Below are 16,736 nucleotides of genomic sequence, written 5' to 3'. Positions count from 1 at the left end.
TCCAAGCCGACTCCACATTGTCAGCACAGATCCCAATGGAGGGCTCTATCCCACAAACCGTGAGATCATGACCTGAGTCAAAATCAAGAGTCAGACGCTTAACCACCTGAAACGCCCAGGCGCCCCTGTAGGATCCTTTTTCTGTGAGCTATCCAGCAAGGGCAAATGCATAGAGACAGGAGGTGGGTTAGTGGTGGCCAGGGCTGGAGGGGATCAGGAGGTGACTGCTCACGGCTACCAGGTTTCTTCTGGGTTTAGGACGTGATGGTTCCACAGTTCTGTGAATATACTAAAAAGTCATTCACTTGTATATTTATGTGAGTGAGTTTTGTGGTATTTGAACTCTCTCTCAGTAAAGCAGTTACAAGAATCTAGGTCTGGGATTAATGTATGAGAAATAGTACATAATAAAAATAACCCATCATTATTGTTTGGATAAAGGATTTCCAGAAAAAGGTCCTGTATCTTTAGATCCACCGTTTTGGGTCGTGCGTGTTCCAGAGCGCACGCGCTCTTTCCTGTTCCCTCCGTGAAGGTAGCCCAGGTCCGCGCAGAGGCAAGCGCTGGGTGAGGGATGTGTCCCTCATCCGTCAAATAGGAATCCGCGCAGCCTCAGGGCCTAGATGGGGTCCTAGCCGATCCCAGAGCCAGTCATAGAGCTGTGGGCGGCACACGTCACAGGCACGTTGCTCCTGGCTGACTTCTGGGGACTTGCTTTGCTTGTTTGGAGGCTCATGGCACGTGCGTCTTTGTTGCAGATTGAAGAAGGAAGGAAAGCTGCGGCAGTGGACAAGTTACTGGCCGGGGACGAGATCGTCGGCATCAACGACATTGGTCTCTCAGGGTTTAGACAGGAGGCGATTTGCCTGGTGAAGGGCTCTCATAAAACCCTGAAGCTGGTAGTGAAAAGGTAAGACCCACCCCTCGTGCCATTTTCACAAACGGAAGTGAGTAAAATAGCAAAAGGTGAAGCCAGGTCTGCTGATCTGTATCACTGCAAGCAAATCCCGGTTTGGACTTAAGGGGTGTGTGTGTGTGTGTGTGTGTGTGTGTGCGTGTGTGTGTGCGCGTGCGGGCCCGCGTGCGCGCATGACCATAAAATTCTACTCCTTGGCCAAGGGTGAATCCAGCGTCCAAAACTTAAAAGATGCCTTCTTCTAGTACTATGCATTGTTTATTTGATACATTAAGTGAATTTGAATGCTTTTTTCTTTTCATTTTTTGATTTAAAATCAAGTTAGTTAACGTACAGTGTGGTCTTGGTTTCAGGAGTAGAACCCAGGGATTCATCGCTTACATATGACACCCAGTGCTCATCCCAACAAGTGTCCTCTTAATGCCCATCACCCATTTTCACTACCCCAGTCAACCCTTAGTTTGTTCTCTGTATTTAAGAGTCTCTTACGGTTTGCCTCCCTTTCTGTTTTTATCTTATTTTGCCTTCCCTCTCCCTGGGTTCGTCTGTTGTGTTTTTTAAATTCCACTTATGAGTGAAATCACATAATATTTGTCTTTCTCTGAGTTATTTCACTTAGCATCATACATTCTAGTTCCATCCACACTGCTCCAATGGCAAGATTTTATTCTTTTTCATCACGATGGAACATATTCGATTGTATACATAAACCACATCTTCTTTATCCATTTGTCAGTTGATGGACATTTAGGCTCTTTCCATACTTTGGCTATTGTTGATATTACTGCTGTAAATACTGGGGTGCATATGCCCCTTCAAATCAGCATTTTTGTTTCCTTTGGATAAATACCTAGTAGTGCAGCTGCTGGGTCAGAGGGTAGTTCTATTTTCAGTTTTTTGAGGAACCCCCATACTGTTCTCCAGAGTGGCTGCACCAGTTTGCATTCCCACCGACGGTGCAGGAGGGTTCCCCATTCTCCACATCCTCGCCAGCATCTGTTGTTTCCTGAGTGGTTAATTTTAGCCACTCTGACCGGTGTGAGGTGGTATCTCATTGCGGTTTTGATTTGTATTTCCCTGATGATGAGTGACGTTGAGCATCTTTTCATGTGCCTGTTAGAATGCTTTTCTCTTTTCTTCAGCCATATGTAGGTTATTCTGTTAGAAAGCTGCACTGACGCTTCAGATGAAGTGTTGTTACCTCTTGTTTCCACAAGGTGGCAGGCTACTGCGTTTTCGCCTTAAAGGAAAATGGTGCAGGGCTGCCTGTACACTTGTCAGCTACCAGGAGTTTCTAGAGCTGTGCTGAGGTCTGGGGGGAGCGCGCTGCCTGTTCCTGCAAATCAGATTGCAGAACTTTGGAGGACTTGAAGTGGTTAGAAAAGGGGAATGAGGGGCGTGATGTTTTTATGCACAGGAGCGACCCTGAACCCCCATAAAGGTACTTGTGATTTCTTGTCTTCAAATAGAAGTAATTCTCTACCTTGAATTTTGTAGTTGGCTAATTCACACTAAAATGTTTGCATGCCCCTCCTCTTTTTTTTTAAGTGGAATTAGTGTATTCTTTCAAGTTTAAGTGTAAATTTTAAAAAATAAATGGACTCAGGAGCCTGAGTGGCTCAGTTAAGTGTCCGACTTCGGCTCAGGTCATGATCTCATGGGCTTGTGGATTCGAGCCCCACGTTGGGCTCTGTGCTGAAAGCTCGGAGCCTGGAGCCTGCTTCGGATTCTCTCTCTCTCTCTCTCTCTCTCTCTCTCTCTCTCTCTCTCTCTCTCTCTCTCTCTCTCTCTCTCCCTTGCTTGCTCTCTCTTTGTCTCTCTCTCAGAAATAAGTAAATAAACATTTTTTAAAAGTGTGTTAAAAAAAATAAATGGACTGAAGCATTTACTTCCATTTTTAGTACAAGTAGACTTGAAAGCCTATTCCCAAAGGAATTCGCTTTTTATTTTTTATTTTTTTTAACGTTTATTTATTTTTGACAGAGAGAGAGACAGAGCATGAGCGAGGAAGGGGCAGAGAGAGAGAGGGAGACACAGAATCCGAAGCAGGCTCCAGGTCCTGAGCCGTCAGCACAGAGCCCGACGCGGGGCTCGAACCAACAGACCGTGAGATCATGACCTGAGCTGAAGTCGGACGCTCAACCGACTGAGCCACCCAGGCGCCCCTCACTTTTTTTTTTTTTTGACTGAAACCATATCCAAGGAGGAGGCTCAGAAACAAGGAAGAAAAATCTCTATTTCATTGCCACACTGAATTAACAACTTCATTTCCAAGTGGTACAGACTACCTTCTCTGTAAATCAGAAAAATAAACTCTTAGATGGGCAGTTTGGGAGCCCTTTGGAGAGGATGAGATAGGGGAGACTCCGTCATATTGTATAATTATTCCTTTGTGGTCACGTTAACGACCTTTCTAAGGCAGGATACGTGTTCTAGGTGCTTAGTGCAATAATGATGATGCGAAGGGAATCGTGCTCCACAGAGGTGAGCTGGGTGTTATCAACTGCCTCGGGGAGTCCTTACCAGCTCCCCAGCTGATTGAGGTTGCCTTCTATCCTCTCTCATAGGAATCTGCGGGTTTACTTGAAAATGAGACAGTTTTTTTTTTTAATGTCTATTTATTATTTGTTTTGGGAAGCGGGGGGGGGCAGAGAGAGGGAGGGAGGGAGAGAGAATCCCAAGCAGGCTCTGCTGTGCCAACGCAGAGCCCGACACGGGGCTTGAATTCATGGACTGTGAGATCGTGACCTGAGCCAAAACCAAGAGTCAGACGCCTGACAAACTGAGCCAGCCCCCCTCTCCCGCCCCCTGAGGCGCCCCCTGAGATGGTAGGCTCTGGCTGTCTTGTTGGCAGAGATCTAACAGTTAGCGAGACCCATCGGTGAGATTGTGGGGAACCAGCATGTATCTGATACAATGCCGATTGGACTACAGGTTAGACAGACTTTCCGGCGAGTAGTTTGGCGACATGTTTCAAAAGGCAGGTCTCGGACCCACAATTTTCGTTTCTGGGATCCTAGATACTCAGCAAAGGGAAATTACTGAAGTGAATTAGAGACCACCCAAACTGTAAAGTGCTGCTGTTACCAATGATGTCAGCGTTCCCTGACATGGGAAGGCGCCCCACGAAGTCCAGGTGAGTGGAACACGTAAGAGCAGTCAGAGAACTGTGTATGTCCCATTCTCACAAGGTTGGTCGGTTGGTTTGTTAGGTATGCTTCACGCCAGCATGCAGCCCAGCATAGGGCGTGAGCCCAAGACCTGAACTGAGATCAAAGGTCAGAGGATTAAGGGGGTGCCTGGGTGGCTCGATCGGAAGCGTCTGCCTTCGCTCAGGTCATGATCTCATGGTTCGTGAGTTCGAGCCCCACGTAGGTTCTGTGCTGACAGCCCGGAGCCTAGAGCCTGCCTCAGGTTCTGTGTCTCCCTCCCTCTCTGCCCCTCCCCCACTCATACTGTCTCTGTCTGTATCTCTCCATCACTCTGTCTCTCTCTCTCTCTCTTAAAAATAAACATTAAAAAAAAAGAGGGGGCACCTGGGTGGTTCAGTCGGTTAAGCGTCCAACTTTGGCTCAAGTCATGATCTCACGGCTTGTGGGTTTGAGCCCCGTGTCAGGCTCTGTGCTGACAGCTCAGAGCCTGGAGCCTGCTTTGGATTCTGTCTCCCTCTCTCTCTGCTCCTCCCCCGCTTGTGCTCTGTCTCTCTCTCTCTCCCCCTCCCTCTCTCTCTCTCTCTCAAAAATAAATAAACATGAAAAAAAAATTTTTTTAAAAAGAGTCAGACATTTAACCCACAGAGCCACCCAGATGCCCCGTTCTTAGTTTTAATTTTTAAAGATATTGTGGTACAATACATATAACAGAAAATTTACCATTTGGGAAGGCAAGCTGGTGCAGCCACTCTGGAAAACAGTATGGAGGTTCCTCAAAAAACTAAAAATAGAATCACCCTACGACCAGCAACTGCACTACTAGGCATTTATCCACGGGATACAGGTGTGCTGTTTCAAAGGGACATGTGCACCCCCATGTTTATAGCAGCACTATCGACAATAGCCAAAGTATGGAAAGAGCCCAAATGGCCAACGAATGGATGAATGGATAAAGAAGATGTGGTACATATATACAATGGAGTATTACTCAGCAATCAAAAAGAATGAAATCTTGCCATTTGCAACTACGTGGATGGAACTGGAGGGTTTTATGCTAAGTGAAACGAGTCAGTCACAGAAAGACAAATATCCTATGACTTCACTCACATGAGGACTTTAAGAGACAAAACAGATGAACGTAAGGAAGGGAAACAAAAATAATCTAAAACCAGGCAGGGGGACAAAACCGAAAAGACTCCTAAATATGGAGAACAAACTGAGGGTAACTGGAGGGGGTGTGGGAGGGGGGATGGGCTAAATGGGGAAGGGGCACTAAGGAATCTACTCCTGAAGTCGTTGTTGACTATATGCTAACTAATTTGGATAAAAATTAAAAAAAAATAAAAAATAAAATAAATAAATAAAAGTATATTTATCATGGTGAGCAATTAAAAAAAAGAAAATTTAGCTAAGTCGACAGGAAGATGGCGGCGTAGGAGGACGCTGGGCTCACCGTGCGTCCTGCTGATCACTTAGATTCCACCTACACCTGCCTAAATAACCCAGAAAACCGCCAGAGGATTAGCAGACCTAATTAGTCACCGGACCCAAGTGCAGACGAGAGGACCACGGAAGAGGGTAGGAAGGGCGGCGAGGCGGTGCGCGCTCCACGGACTGGTGGGAGGGAGCCAGGGTGGAGGGGCGGCTCGCCAGCCAAGCAGAGTCCCCGAGCCCGGCTTGCAAAAGCGGAGGGGCCTGACGGACTGTGTTCCGACAGCAAGCGCGACTTAGCGTCTGGGAGGTCATAAGTTAACGGCTCTGCTCGGAAAGCGGGAAGGCTGGAGGACAAAGGGAGGGTGAGCTGCGGAGCCCCCGGACGACAGAGCTCAGTTTGGCGGGGAACAAAGGCGCTCGCCGGCGCCATCTCCCCCGCCCATCCCCCAGCCAAAATCCCAAAGGGAACCGGTTCCAGCCAGGGAAATTGCTCGCTCCGCACAAACACCCAACTCTGTGCTTCTGTGGAGCCAAACCTCCGGCAGCGGATCTGACTCCCTCCGGCTGCCACAGGGCCCCTCCTGAAGTGGATCACCTAAGGAGAAGCGAGCTAAGCCTGCCCCCCCTGCCGCTGTGCACCTTGCCTTCCCACCCCAGCTAATACGCCAGATCCCCAGCATCACAAACCTGGCAGTGTGCAAGTAGCCCAGACGGGCCACGCCACCCCACAGTGAATCCCGCCCCTAGGAGAGGGGAAGAGAAGGCACACACCAGTCTGACTGTGGCCCCAGCGGTGGGCAGGGGGCAGACATCAGGACTGACTGCGGCCCCGCCCACCAACTCCAGTTATACACCACAGCACAGGGGAAGTGCCCTGCAGGTCCTCACCACACCAGGGACTATCCAAAATGACCAAGCGGAAGAATTCCCCTCAGAAGAATCTCCAGGAAATAACAAGAGCTAATGAGCTGATCAAAAAGGATTTAAATAATATAACAGAAAGTGAATTTAGAATAATAGTCATAAAATTAATCGCTGGGCTTGAAAACAGTATACAGGACAGCAGAGAATCTCTTGCTACAGAGATCAAGGGACTAAGGAACAGTCACGAGGAGCTGAAAAACGCTTTAAAGGAAATGCAAAACAAAATGCAAACCACCATGGCTCGGATGGAAGAGGCAGAGGAGAGAATAGGTGAACTAGAAGATAAAGTTATGGAAAAAGAGGAAGCTGAGAAAAAGAGAGATAAAAAAATCCAGGAGTATGAGGGGAAAATGAGAGAACTAAGTGATACACTAAAAAGAAATAATATACGCATAATTGGTATCCCAGAGGAGGAAGAGAGAGGGAAAGGTGCTGAAGGGGTACTTGAAGAAATAATAGCTGAGAACTTCCCTGAACTGGGGAAGGAAAAAGGCATTGAAATCCAAGAGGCACAGAGAACTCCCTTCAGACGTAACTTGAATCGATCTTCTGCACGACATATCATAGTGAAACAGGCAAAATACAAGGATAAAGAGAAAATTCTGAAAGCAGCAAGGGGTAAACGTGCCCTCACATATAAAGGGAGACCTATAAGACTCGTGACTGATCTCTCTTTTGAAACTTGGCAGGCCAGAAAGAATTGGCACGAGATTTTCCGTGTGCTAGACAGCAAAAATATGCAGCCGAGAATCCTTTATCCAGCAAGTCTGTCATTTAGAATAGAAGGAGAGATAAAGGTCTTCCCAAACAAACAAAAACTGAAGGAATTTGTCACCACTAAACCAGCCCTACAAGAGATCCTAAGGGGGACCCTGTGAGACAAAGTACCAGAGACATCACTACAAGCATAAAACATACAGACATCACAATGACTCTAAACCCGTATCTTTCTATAATAACACTGAATGTAAATGGATTAAATGCGCCAACCAAAAGACATAGGGTATCAGAATGGATAAAAAAACAAGACCCATCTATTTGCTGTCTACAAGAGACTCATTTTAGACCTGAGGACACCTTTAGATTCAGAGTGAGGGGATGGAGAACTATTTATCATGCTACTGGAAGCCAGAAGAAGGCTGGAGTAGCCATACTTATATCAGACAAACTAGACTTTAAATTAAAGGCTGTAACAAGAGATGAAGAAGGACATTATATAATAGTTACAGGGTCTATCCATCAGGAAGAGCTAACAATTATAAATGTCTATGCGCCGAATACCAGAGCCCCCAAATATACAAAACAATTACTCATAAACAGAAGCAACCTTATTGATAAGAATGTGGTAATTGCTGGGGACTTTAACACCCCACTTACAGAAATGGATAGATCATCTAGACACACGGTCAATAAAGAAACAAGGGCCCTGAATGAGACACTGGATCAGATGGACTTGACAGATATATTTAGAACTCTGCATCCCAAAGCAACAGAATATACTTTCTTCTCGAGTGCACATGGAACATTCTCCAAGATAGATCATATACTGGGTCACAAAACAGCCCTTCATAAGTTTACAAGAATTGAAATTATACCATGCATACTTTCAGACCACAATGCTATGAAGCTTGAAATCAACCACAGGAAAAAGTCTGGAAGACCTCCAAAAGCATGGAGGTTAAAGAACACCCTACTAACGAATGAGTGGGTCAACCAGGCAATTAGACAAGAAATCAAAAAATATATGGAAACAAACGAAAATGAAAAGACAACAATCCAAACGCTTTGGGACGCAGCGAAGGCAGTCCTGAGAGGAAAATACATTGCAATCCAGGCCTATCTCAAGAAACAAGAAAAATCCCAAATACAAAATCTAACAGCACACCTAAAGGAAATAGAAGCAGAACAGCAAAGGCAGCCTAAACCCAGCAGAAGAAGAGAAATAATAAAGATCAGAGCAGAAATAAACAATATAGAATCTAAAAAAACTGTAGAGCAGATCAACGAAACCAAGAGTTGGTTTTTTGAAAAAATAAACAAAATTGACAAGCCTCTAGCCAGGCTTCTCAAAAAGAAAAGGGAGATGACCCAAATAGATAAAATCATGAATGAAAATGGAATTATTACAACCAATCCCTCAGAGATACAAACAATTATCAGGGAATACTATGAAAAATTATATGCCAACAAATTGGAGAACCTGGAAGAAATGGACAAATTCCTGAACACCCACACTCTTCCAAAACTCAATCAGGAGGAAATAGAAAGCCTGAACAGACCCATAACCAGCGAAGAAATTGAATGGGTTATCAAAAATCTCCCAACAAATAAGAGTCCAGGACCAGATGGCTTCCCAGGGGAGTTCTACCAGACATTTAAAGCAGAGATAATACCTATCCTTCTCAAGCTATTCCAAGAAATAGAAAGGGAAGGAAAACTTCCAGACTCATTCTATGAAGCCAGTATTACTTTGATTCCTAAACCAGACAGAGACCCAGTAAAAAAACAGAACTACAGGTCAATATCCCTGATGAATATGGATGCCAAAATTCTCAATAAGATACTAGCAAATCGAATTCAACAGCATATAAAAAGAATTATTCACCATGATCAAGTGGGATTCATTCCTGGGATGCAGGGCTGGTTCAACATTCGCAAATCAATCAACGTGATACATCACATTAACAAAAAAAAAGAGAAGAACCATATGATCCTGTCAATCGATGCAGAAAAGGCCTTTGACAAAATCCAGCACCCTTTCTTAATAAAAACCCTTGAGAAAGTCGGGATAGAAGGAACATACTTAAAGATCATAAAAGCCATTTATGAAAAGTCCACAGCTAACATCATCCTCAACGGGGAAAAACTGAGAGCTTTTTCCCTGAGATCAGGAACACGACAGGGATGCCCACACTCACCACTGTTGTTCAACATGGTGCTGGAAGTTCTAGCATCAGCAATCAGACAACAAAAGGAAATCAAAGGCATCAAAATTAGCAAAGATGAAGTCAAGCTTTCGCTTTTTGCAGATGACATGATATTATACATGGAAAATCCGATAGACTCCACCAAAAGTCTGCTAGAACTGATACATGAATTCAGCAAAGTTGCAGGATACAAAATCAATGTACAGAAATCAATTGCATTCTTATACACTAACAATGAAGCCACAGAAAGACAAATAAAGAAACTGATCCCATTCACAATTGCACCAAGAAGCATAAAATACCTAGGAATCAATCTAACCAAAGATGTAAAGGATCTGTATGCTGAAAACTATAGAAAGCTTATGAAGGTAATTGAAGAAGATTTAAAGAAATGGAAAGACATTCCCTGCTCATGGATTGGAAAAATAAATATTGTCAAAATGTCAATACTACCCAAAGCTATCTACACATTCAACGCAATCCCAATCAAAATTGCACCAGCATTCTTCTCGAAACTAGAACAAGCAATCCTAAAATTCATATGGAACCACAAAAGGCCCCGAATAGCCAAAGGAATTTTGAAGAAGAAGACCAAAGCAGGAGGCATCACAATCCCAGACTTTAGCCTCTACTACAAAGCTGTCATCATCAAGACAGCATGGTATTGGCACAAAAACAGACACACAGACCAATGGAATAGCATAGAAACCCCAGAACTAGACCCACAAACGTATGGCCAACTCATCTTTGACAAAGCAGGAAAGAACATCCAATGGAAAAAAGACAGCCTCTTTAACAAATGGTGCTGGGAGAACTGGACAGCAACATGCAGAAGGTTGAAACTAGACCACTTTCTCACACCATTTACAAAAATAAACTCAAAATGGATAAAGGACCTAAATGTGAGACAGGAAACCATCAGAACCTTAGAGGAGAAAGCAGGAAAAGACCTCTCTGACCTCAGCCGTAGCAATCTCTTACTCGACACATCCCCAAAGGCAAGGGAATTAAAAGCAAAAGTGAATTACTGGGACCTTATGAAGATAAAAAGCTTCTGCACAGCCAAGGAAACAACCAACAAAACTAAAAGGCAACCAACGGAATGGGAAAAGATATTTGCAAATGACATATCGGACAAAGGGCTAGTATCTAAAATCTATAAAGAGCTCACCAAACTCCACACCCGAAAAACAAATAACCCAGTGAAGAAATGGGCAGAAAACATGAATAGACACTTCTCTAAAGAAGACATCCAGATGGCCAACAGGCACATGAAAAGATGTTCAGCGTCGCTCCTTATCAGGGAAATACAAATCAAAACCACACTCAGGTATCACCTCACGCCAGTCAGAGTGGCCAAAATGAACAAATCAGGAGACTATAGATGCTGGAGAGGATGTGGAGAAACGGGAACCCTCCTGCACTGTTGGTGGGAATGCAAATTGGTGCAGCCGCTCTGGAAAGCAGTGTGGAGGTTCCTCAGAAAATTAAAAATAGACCTACCCTATGACCCAGCAATAGTACTGCTAGGAATTTATCCAAGGGATACAGGAGTACTGATGCATAGGGGCACTTGTACCCCAATGTTCATAGCAGCACTCTCAAGAATAGCCAAATTATGGAAAGAGCCTAAATGTCCATCAACTGATGAATGGATAAAGAAATTGTGGTATATATACACAATGGAATACTATGTGGCAATGAGAAAAAATGAAATATGGCCTTTTGTAGCAACGTGGATGGAACTGGAGAGTGTGATGCTAAGTGAAATAAGCCATACAGAGAAAGACAGATACCATATGGTTTCACTCTTATGTGGATCCTGAGAAACTTAACAGGAACCCATGGGGGAGGGGAAGAAAAAAAAAAGAGGTTAGAGTGGAAGAGAGCCAAAGCATAAGAGACTCTTAACAACTGAGAACAAACTGAGGGTTGATGGGGGGTGGGAGGGAGGGGAGGGTGGGTGATGGGTATTGAGGAGGGCACCTGTTGGGATGAGCACTGGGTGTTGTCTGGAAACCAATTTGTCAATAAATTTCATATATAAAAAATAATAATAATAATCCAAAAAAAGAAAAAGAAAAAGAAAAAAAAGAAAATTTACCATCTTAAACATTTTTAAATGTACATTTAAGTAACGTATTACTTATTACTTTCATAGTACTTTATAAATTATATTATTATACTCACAAGTTATGTTTATAACAATAAAAACTAGCATTAAAAAAAGCTCACTGTATTTTTATTTTAATTTTTTATATTAAAATTTTTTTCTTAATTTAAAAATATTTTTAAATTAAGTTTATTTTGAGAGAGACAGTGTGAGTGGGGTAGGGCAGAGAGAGAGGGAGAGAGAGAATCCCAAGCAGGCTCCGTGCTGACAGCACAGAGCCGAGCACGGGGCTTGAACTCGCGAAACCATGACCTCATGATCTAAGCCTGAAACCAAGAGTCGGACACTTTAACCAGCTGAGCCCCCCAGGCACCCCAGCTCGTTGCATTTTTAAAGAGGAAAAGCTTTGGGGGTTCAGTGTGCCTGTGCTCGTAGGAGTCAGCAGGAGGGTTGGTCCCCAGGAAACCGTCAGCTGTGCACCCTGTTCTGTTCTAGGCAGTGCCCCAGAGAAGGTCTGTTTATTGCTGTGTGATCGGGACAAGAAGAAGGACCCTAAGAAGGCGGGTGTTGGAGTGCTGGCTACGATATACTCTAAGGCTAACATGTAATCTTCATTTATTCAGTTCTTAAAGTAACACCAGGGCGCAGTCGACTCCCCGGGCTCAGAAGGGCATTGGGTGGACCAGGGGCCTTGCACCTCTGTTGTGTGTCTCCGGAGAGCAGCATTGGCACTCACTGCTGATCTTGGGCTTCTTTGTATCACACACGTTCTTGTGCACTTAACGTCTGTATCCGCGGAGATTGTTCCGGGTTGACTGCGCTGAGGTCTGAGTCGCGATTTCTCTTAACGACCCCACGCTGCTCCACAGTCTGGATCCTCCGCTGTTCTACAGAACCTCTGTAGACGGATATTTCTGGTGCTTCTGGTGAAAGCCTGTAACTGCAGCATGTGGTGTCTCTGTACCCGAGTCTCTGTACCTGTACGTACAGGTCGTTGCAGTCCATTTCCAACCTGGGGTTCTTGAATCAGAAGTTTGGGGAGCACGAACTGTGACAGCCACCTCCAAATTTCTCGGGCCGCTTTTCAGGCTCACGTCCACTCTAGCAGAGGTTATTTTCAGTTTAGTTCTGTACTCTTTTCGAATGTGACGGGTGAAAAATGGCTTCATTGGTTAAATGAGCATTTTTCAGGGCACCTGGTGGCTCAGTCAGTTAAACATCTGACTCTTGATTTCGGCTCAGGTCATGATCTCACAGTTTGTGAGGTTGAGCCTCGCATCTGCGCTGTTAGCGTGGACCCTGCTTGGGATTCTCTCTCCCTCTCTCAGCCCCTCCCCTTCTCTCTCTTATGCACACTCTATCTCAAAAATAAAATAAACATTTTTAAAAATTGAAAACAATTTAAATGGGCACTTTTCATTATGAGTGAAGTTGGGCGTCTTCCCTTATATTTAGAAGCTTTTTTTTTTTAAAGTAGAGGAACATCTTTAAGAATATCAGAATGATCCGAATTCTGTTCCAAGCAAAGCATCTATGCCACAGAGAACTGGTCAGTGGAGGGACAGGGAGGAGATGCAGGGCACCTGCTAGCTGACGGAGGTGACGAGTTATCTAAAAGACCCTTGGGGAGAAGGAAGAGACTTTTGCCCCAAAGGATTGATGGGAGCCACTGTGTAGAACTCCACTTTTGCATTCTGTATGTCCAGTTTTCTTTAAATAAGGGGTGCACAGGATAATTTTCTGGTTTAGATGGGAATTAATGTTTTAAGCAATACGTAGAACAAGATCATGATTGTTCACTTCTGTTTTTATGAAAACATACTTTATTTTGATCATTTTTTAAAATATATATTTGACATATACCATTGTGCAATTTGAAATATTTTTTTTTAATTTTTTTTTCAGCGTTTATTTATTTTTGGGACAGAGAGAGACAGAGCATGAATGGGGGAGGAGCAGAGAGAGAGGGAGACACAGAATCAGAAACAGGCTCCAGGCTCTGAGCCATCAGCCTAGAGCCTGATGCGGGGCTCGAACTCCCGGACAGCGAGATCGTGACCTGGCTGAAGTCGGATGCCTAACCGACTGCGCCACCCAGGCGCCCCAATTTGAAATATTTTTAATAACACTTAGGTATTACAACAATTTTTAAAATAACTTTGTATTAATTTTTAATACGATATGTCGATATTATTTTTTGACTAACAGAAAAAAGTCTAAGGGGTGCCTGGGTGGCTCAGTTAAGAATCCAACTCTTGACTTCAACTCAGGTCATGATCCCAGGGTCATGGGGTGGAGCCACATCTGGCTCTGTGTTGAGATTCTGTTAGTCTCTTTGCCCCTCTCCCCTGCTTGCTCTCTCTCTCTCTCTCTCTCTCTCAAAAAAAAAAAAAATTAAAAAGTCTGAAATGGTGCTTTGTTCAGAAACATGAATGAAATTCTGTAACCTGGTTAATTAGTTAGTATTAGGGTCTGTTGCTGTCACCCAGCACATGGCAACTCACTGCTACAAAATCCTGAAGATGCTCAGAGGAAGGACCACTAAAACTTCAAACTGAGTTTTACGTTGTCCTTATTACAGAGGCACCAGTGGGTACTTTTAAAACAATTTCTCTGGAATTGGTAACGTGTATTCTTCTCTGCCCAAAATTAAATCTGTGTTTAAAGCCTGCCATTCTCCTCTTTCTCCATCCCCAGGCAACCACTTACCGGACTTCTGTCTCACAGATCAGTTAGCATTTTCTAGAACTTTATGGACAGCTGCAAAGTAGATCATGTACTCTTAAAAATACAAACAAACAGACAAAACCCGACCAGTTTATAAAAAAGCACTCTGGGGTTGCCTGGGTGGTTCAGTCAGTTAAGCATCTGACTTCAGGCTAGGTCATGATCTCACAGTTTGTGCGTTCGAGCCCCACATCGAGTGAGCTCAAGCCCTGCTTCGGGTGAGCCCTGCTTCAGGTGAGCCCTGCTTCTGTTTCTCTCTGCCCCTCACTCACTTGTGCCCCCTTTCTCTTTCTCTCTCTCTGTCTCTGTCTCTCTCTCAAAAAAAAAAGCACTCTGTAAATTTTTCATAGACTGAACCACAAACACATAAATATCCTATGTTGCCCTGCCCGAGAGTATGGCCAAATGATGAATTAGCTTGCTCAGCTCTTATTTAACTTGATTGTACTCCCAGCCCGTCCTCAGAGGCCCAGAGAAGGGCTGACATTTATGACAAAGACTGAGAGTGGCCAGTGCAGGTATGGTGGTTCTCGGAGGTTCTGGGGAAATGTACCTCCGTGCAAACTACGTACCCAGAGTTTCATGAGTGGAAAGAGCGGTTCACATGCTAACTCCTTCCTGCTAGTATATCTGAGATCTTACCCGTAGGCTTGTTTTGTTTCGTTGTGTGTGGTGATCAGGGGAGCGAGCAGGCAGGATGGGATCGAGGGGGGCCGCTTGGACAAAGCCGTGGCGTCTGGTTTCCTGGGCCGTGGGCAGTGCTATCTTGTCATCGCTTAGGGGCCGGGAAGGGAAGGTGAGTCAGGAGGTGCGAGCGGCTCTTTATCTCTCCCTGTGAAGTTTCTTTCCCAGACACAAGAGAGAGAGCGCTTCCTTTCTCCCCATGTGGGGTCAGCTGGAAACAGAGACCTGTAACCGTGATCCCCACCAAGTGCACATCTGTTCTCCTGCACGATGCCCAGGTGGTCAGGGAGGGGGCGGGGGTGTCTGCCCGGGAGTCAGGTGAACTGTTAGGCCATGAAGAGAGGCTGAGCCGAAAGCTCCTGCCTAGATCTTCCCTCCGGGCTACTCTGTTGTTCCGACTTTGCTTGGCGGAGGAAGGAAGTGCTACTCACGGGAAAGTTCGGGGCGGATGCGGTAACCTTTTCTTCCGTGTCGCTGACAGTCGTCATCTGCGCCTTTGTCCTGTGTGCCCAGGCCACCTCCCTGGGAGGGCTGCCGGGCGGGTCTGGAGTGGCTCCTGTGCCCCTGTTTTCACAGACAGCCACGGCTGTTGTCCTGGGCAGGCACAGAGGGTACACCATGGCCTAAGACGGGCTCGGAACAGGTGAACACCAGAAACTGGGTCACTTGTGGCATTTTCCTGGTCCTACTAGCCGAGTAGATCAGCCTCGGTTGTGGGAGATGTGCTCAGGGTCTGCCTGATGCGCACAGCGTGTTGGGAAAGGGGGCGTCTTGCTCAGACCTGGGGTTAAGGCTGCTGTGCTCTGATCCTACCGAATGTGCACTGAAATGGCATGAAGAGTGCTGGGACACAGTCCTCCTCTCTCTCTTTGGAGGCAAAATTACCATAGCCTCAGCTTCTAAAATGTACATATAATTTCAAATATCCTCGGGAAAATTTCTTTTAAATACCACGCTATCCATTACTTTGGAAAGCTTGCAACTGCTCGGGCTTTTTTTTTCTTTCAACTTTGTATGGAAACAGATAGTTTTGGTTACAACGAAGCATGCCTGCCCACCTCATCGTTTATGGTACTCTCAAACCATCATCTGGTGTTGCAGGTAGTTTTGCCGGGTCTGGATTATCGATAGGGTTGGTTCATGTGATTTTCTGCCTCTTTGCCGGCGGCCCTAAATCCTTTTGTGTCTCTAATTACAGCCCCTACACTTGCGTTCAGGAGCAGATTAACACCCAAGGGTAGAGGTTCTTCGCTGGAGGCTGAAAGGGTTAGCCAGAAGACTTCAGGCCGAGTTAGAGATTTCAAGAAAGGGGCTTTCAAATCTAGTGACCACAGCTGTGCTCGCTAGGAGCACATTTCTTGCAGCCTGCTTTGTTTTCTGAATGCCACTAAGCTGCGTGAACTCCACACTGCCCCTGTGCTGTGCTGGGAGCCCTTCTGCTCCTGGCTCCTTGGAGCTGTCCTGCAGCAGGTGGGTCTGCACGCAGCCCTGACATTGGTTGGCACCGATGTTCTTGGAAGCAGCTATGCGTGGCGATGCGGCAGGATTACAGGCAGGGCTAGGGCGTCGGCAGGCTTCGTTCCTCCCCGCTTCCCTCCCAGGAGCTCTTCCTGGGCCAGAAACCATATATGTGTTTTGTCGGAGGGTGTGTGCCTTGGTGGGGGTGTCGGCAAAAACCTGTGCTTTCGAAGGGTATGCCATCATTTGTTCGGGTCTCAGGGGAAAAGTTTCTATTTCGAGCATGTTGGGGGTTACAGCCGTTTGCAAATGCTCATTTTCTTATTGGACAGAGGAAACCCAGAGACTTACGCTGGACAGACACCCTGTCTTGGGGCTGTTTTCCATTCTTGGTTATTAAA

The 16,736-nt window shown here is 45.3% G+C and overlaps 1 protein-coding gene across 1 annotated transcript in view; it reads left to right on the top strand.

The window, feature by feature from the left end:
• Nucleotides 1-16,736, top strand: part of LOC124525802 (protein Shroom2-like) — a 90,086-nt gene that overhangs the window by 2,334 nt on the left and 71,016 nt on the right. Inside the window, exon 2 of the mRNA XM_047098383.1 lies at nucleotides 759-910. Within this exon, the coding sequence (XP_046954339.1) occupies nucleotides 759-910 (152 nt within the window). The remainder of the gene's footprint in view (nucleotides 1-758; nucleotides 911-16,736) is intronic.

The sequence above is a fragment of the Lynx rufus genome, unplaced genomic scaffold (assembly GCF_022079265.1).
Source record: "Lynx rufus isolate CCGP_SWC_20201006 ecotype Redwood Valley unplaced genomic scaffold, mLynRuf1.p SCAF_48, whole genome shotgun sequence".
Lineage (NCBI taxonomy): Eukaryota > Metazoa > Chordata > Mammalia > Carnivora > Felidae > Lynx > Lynx rufus.
The sequence above is the reverse complement of the archived record's forward strand: the minus strand, read 5'-3'. Positions and strand labels throughout refer to the sequence as shown.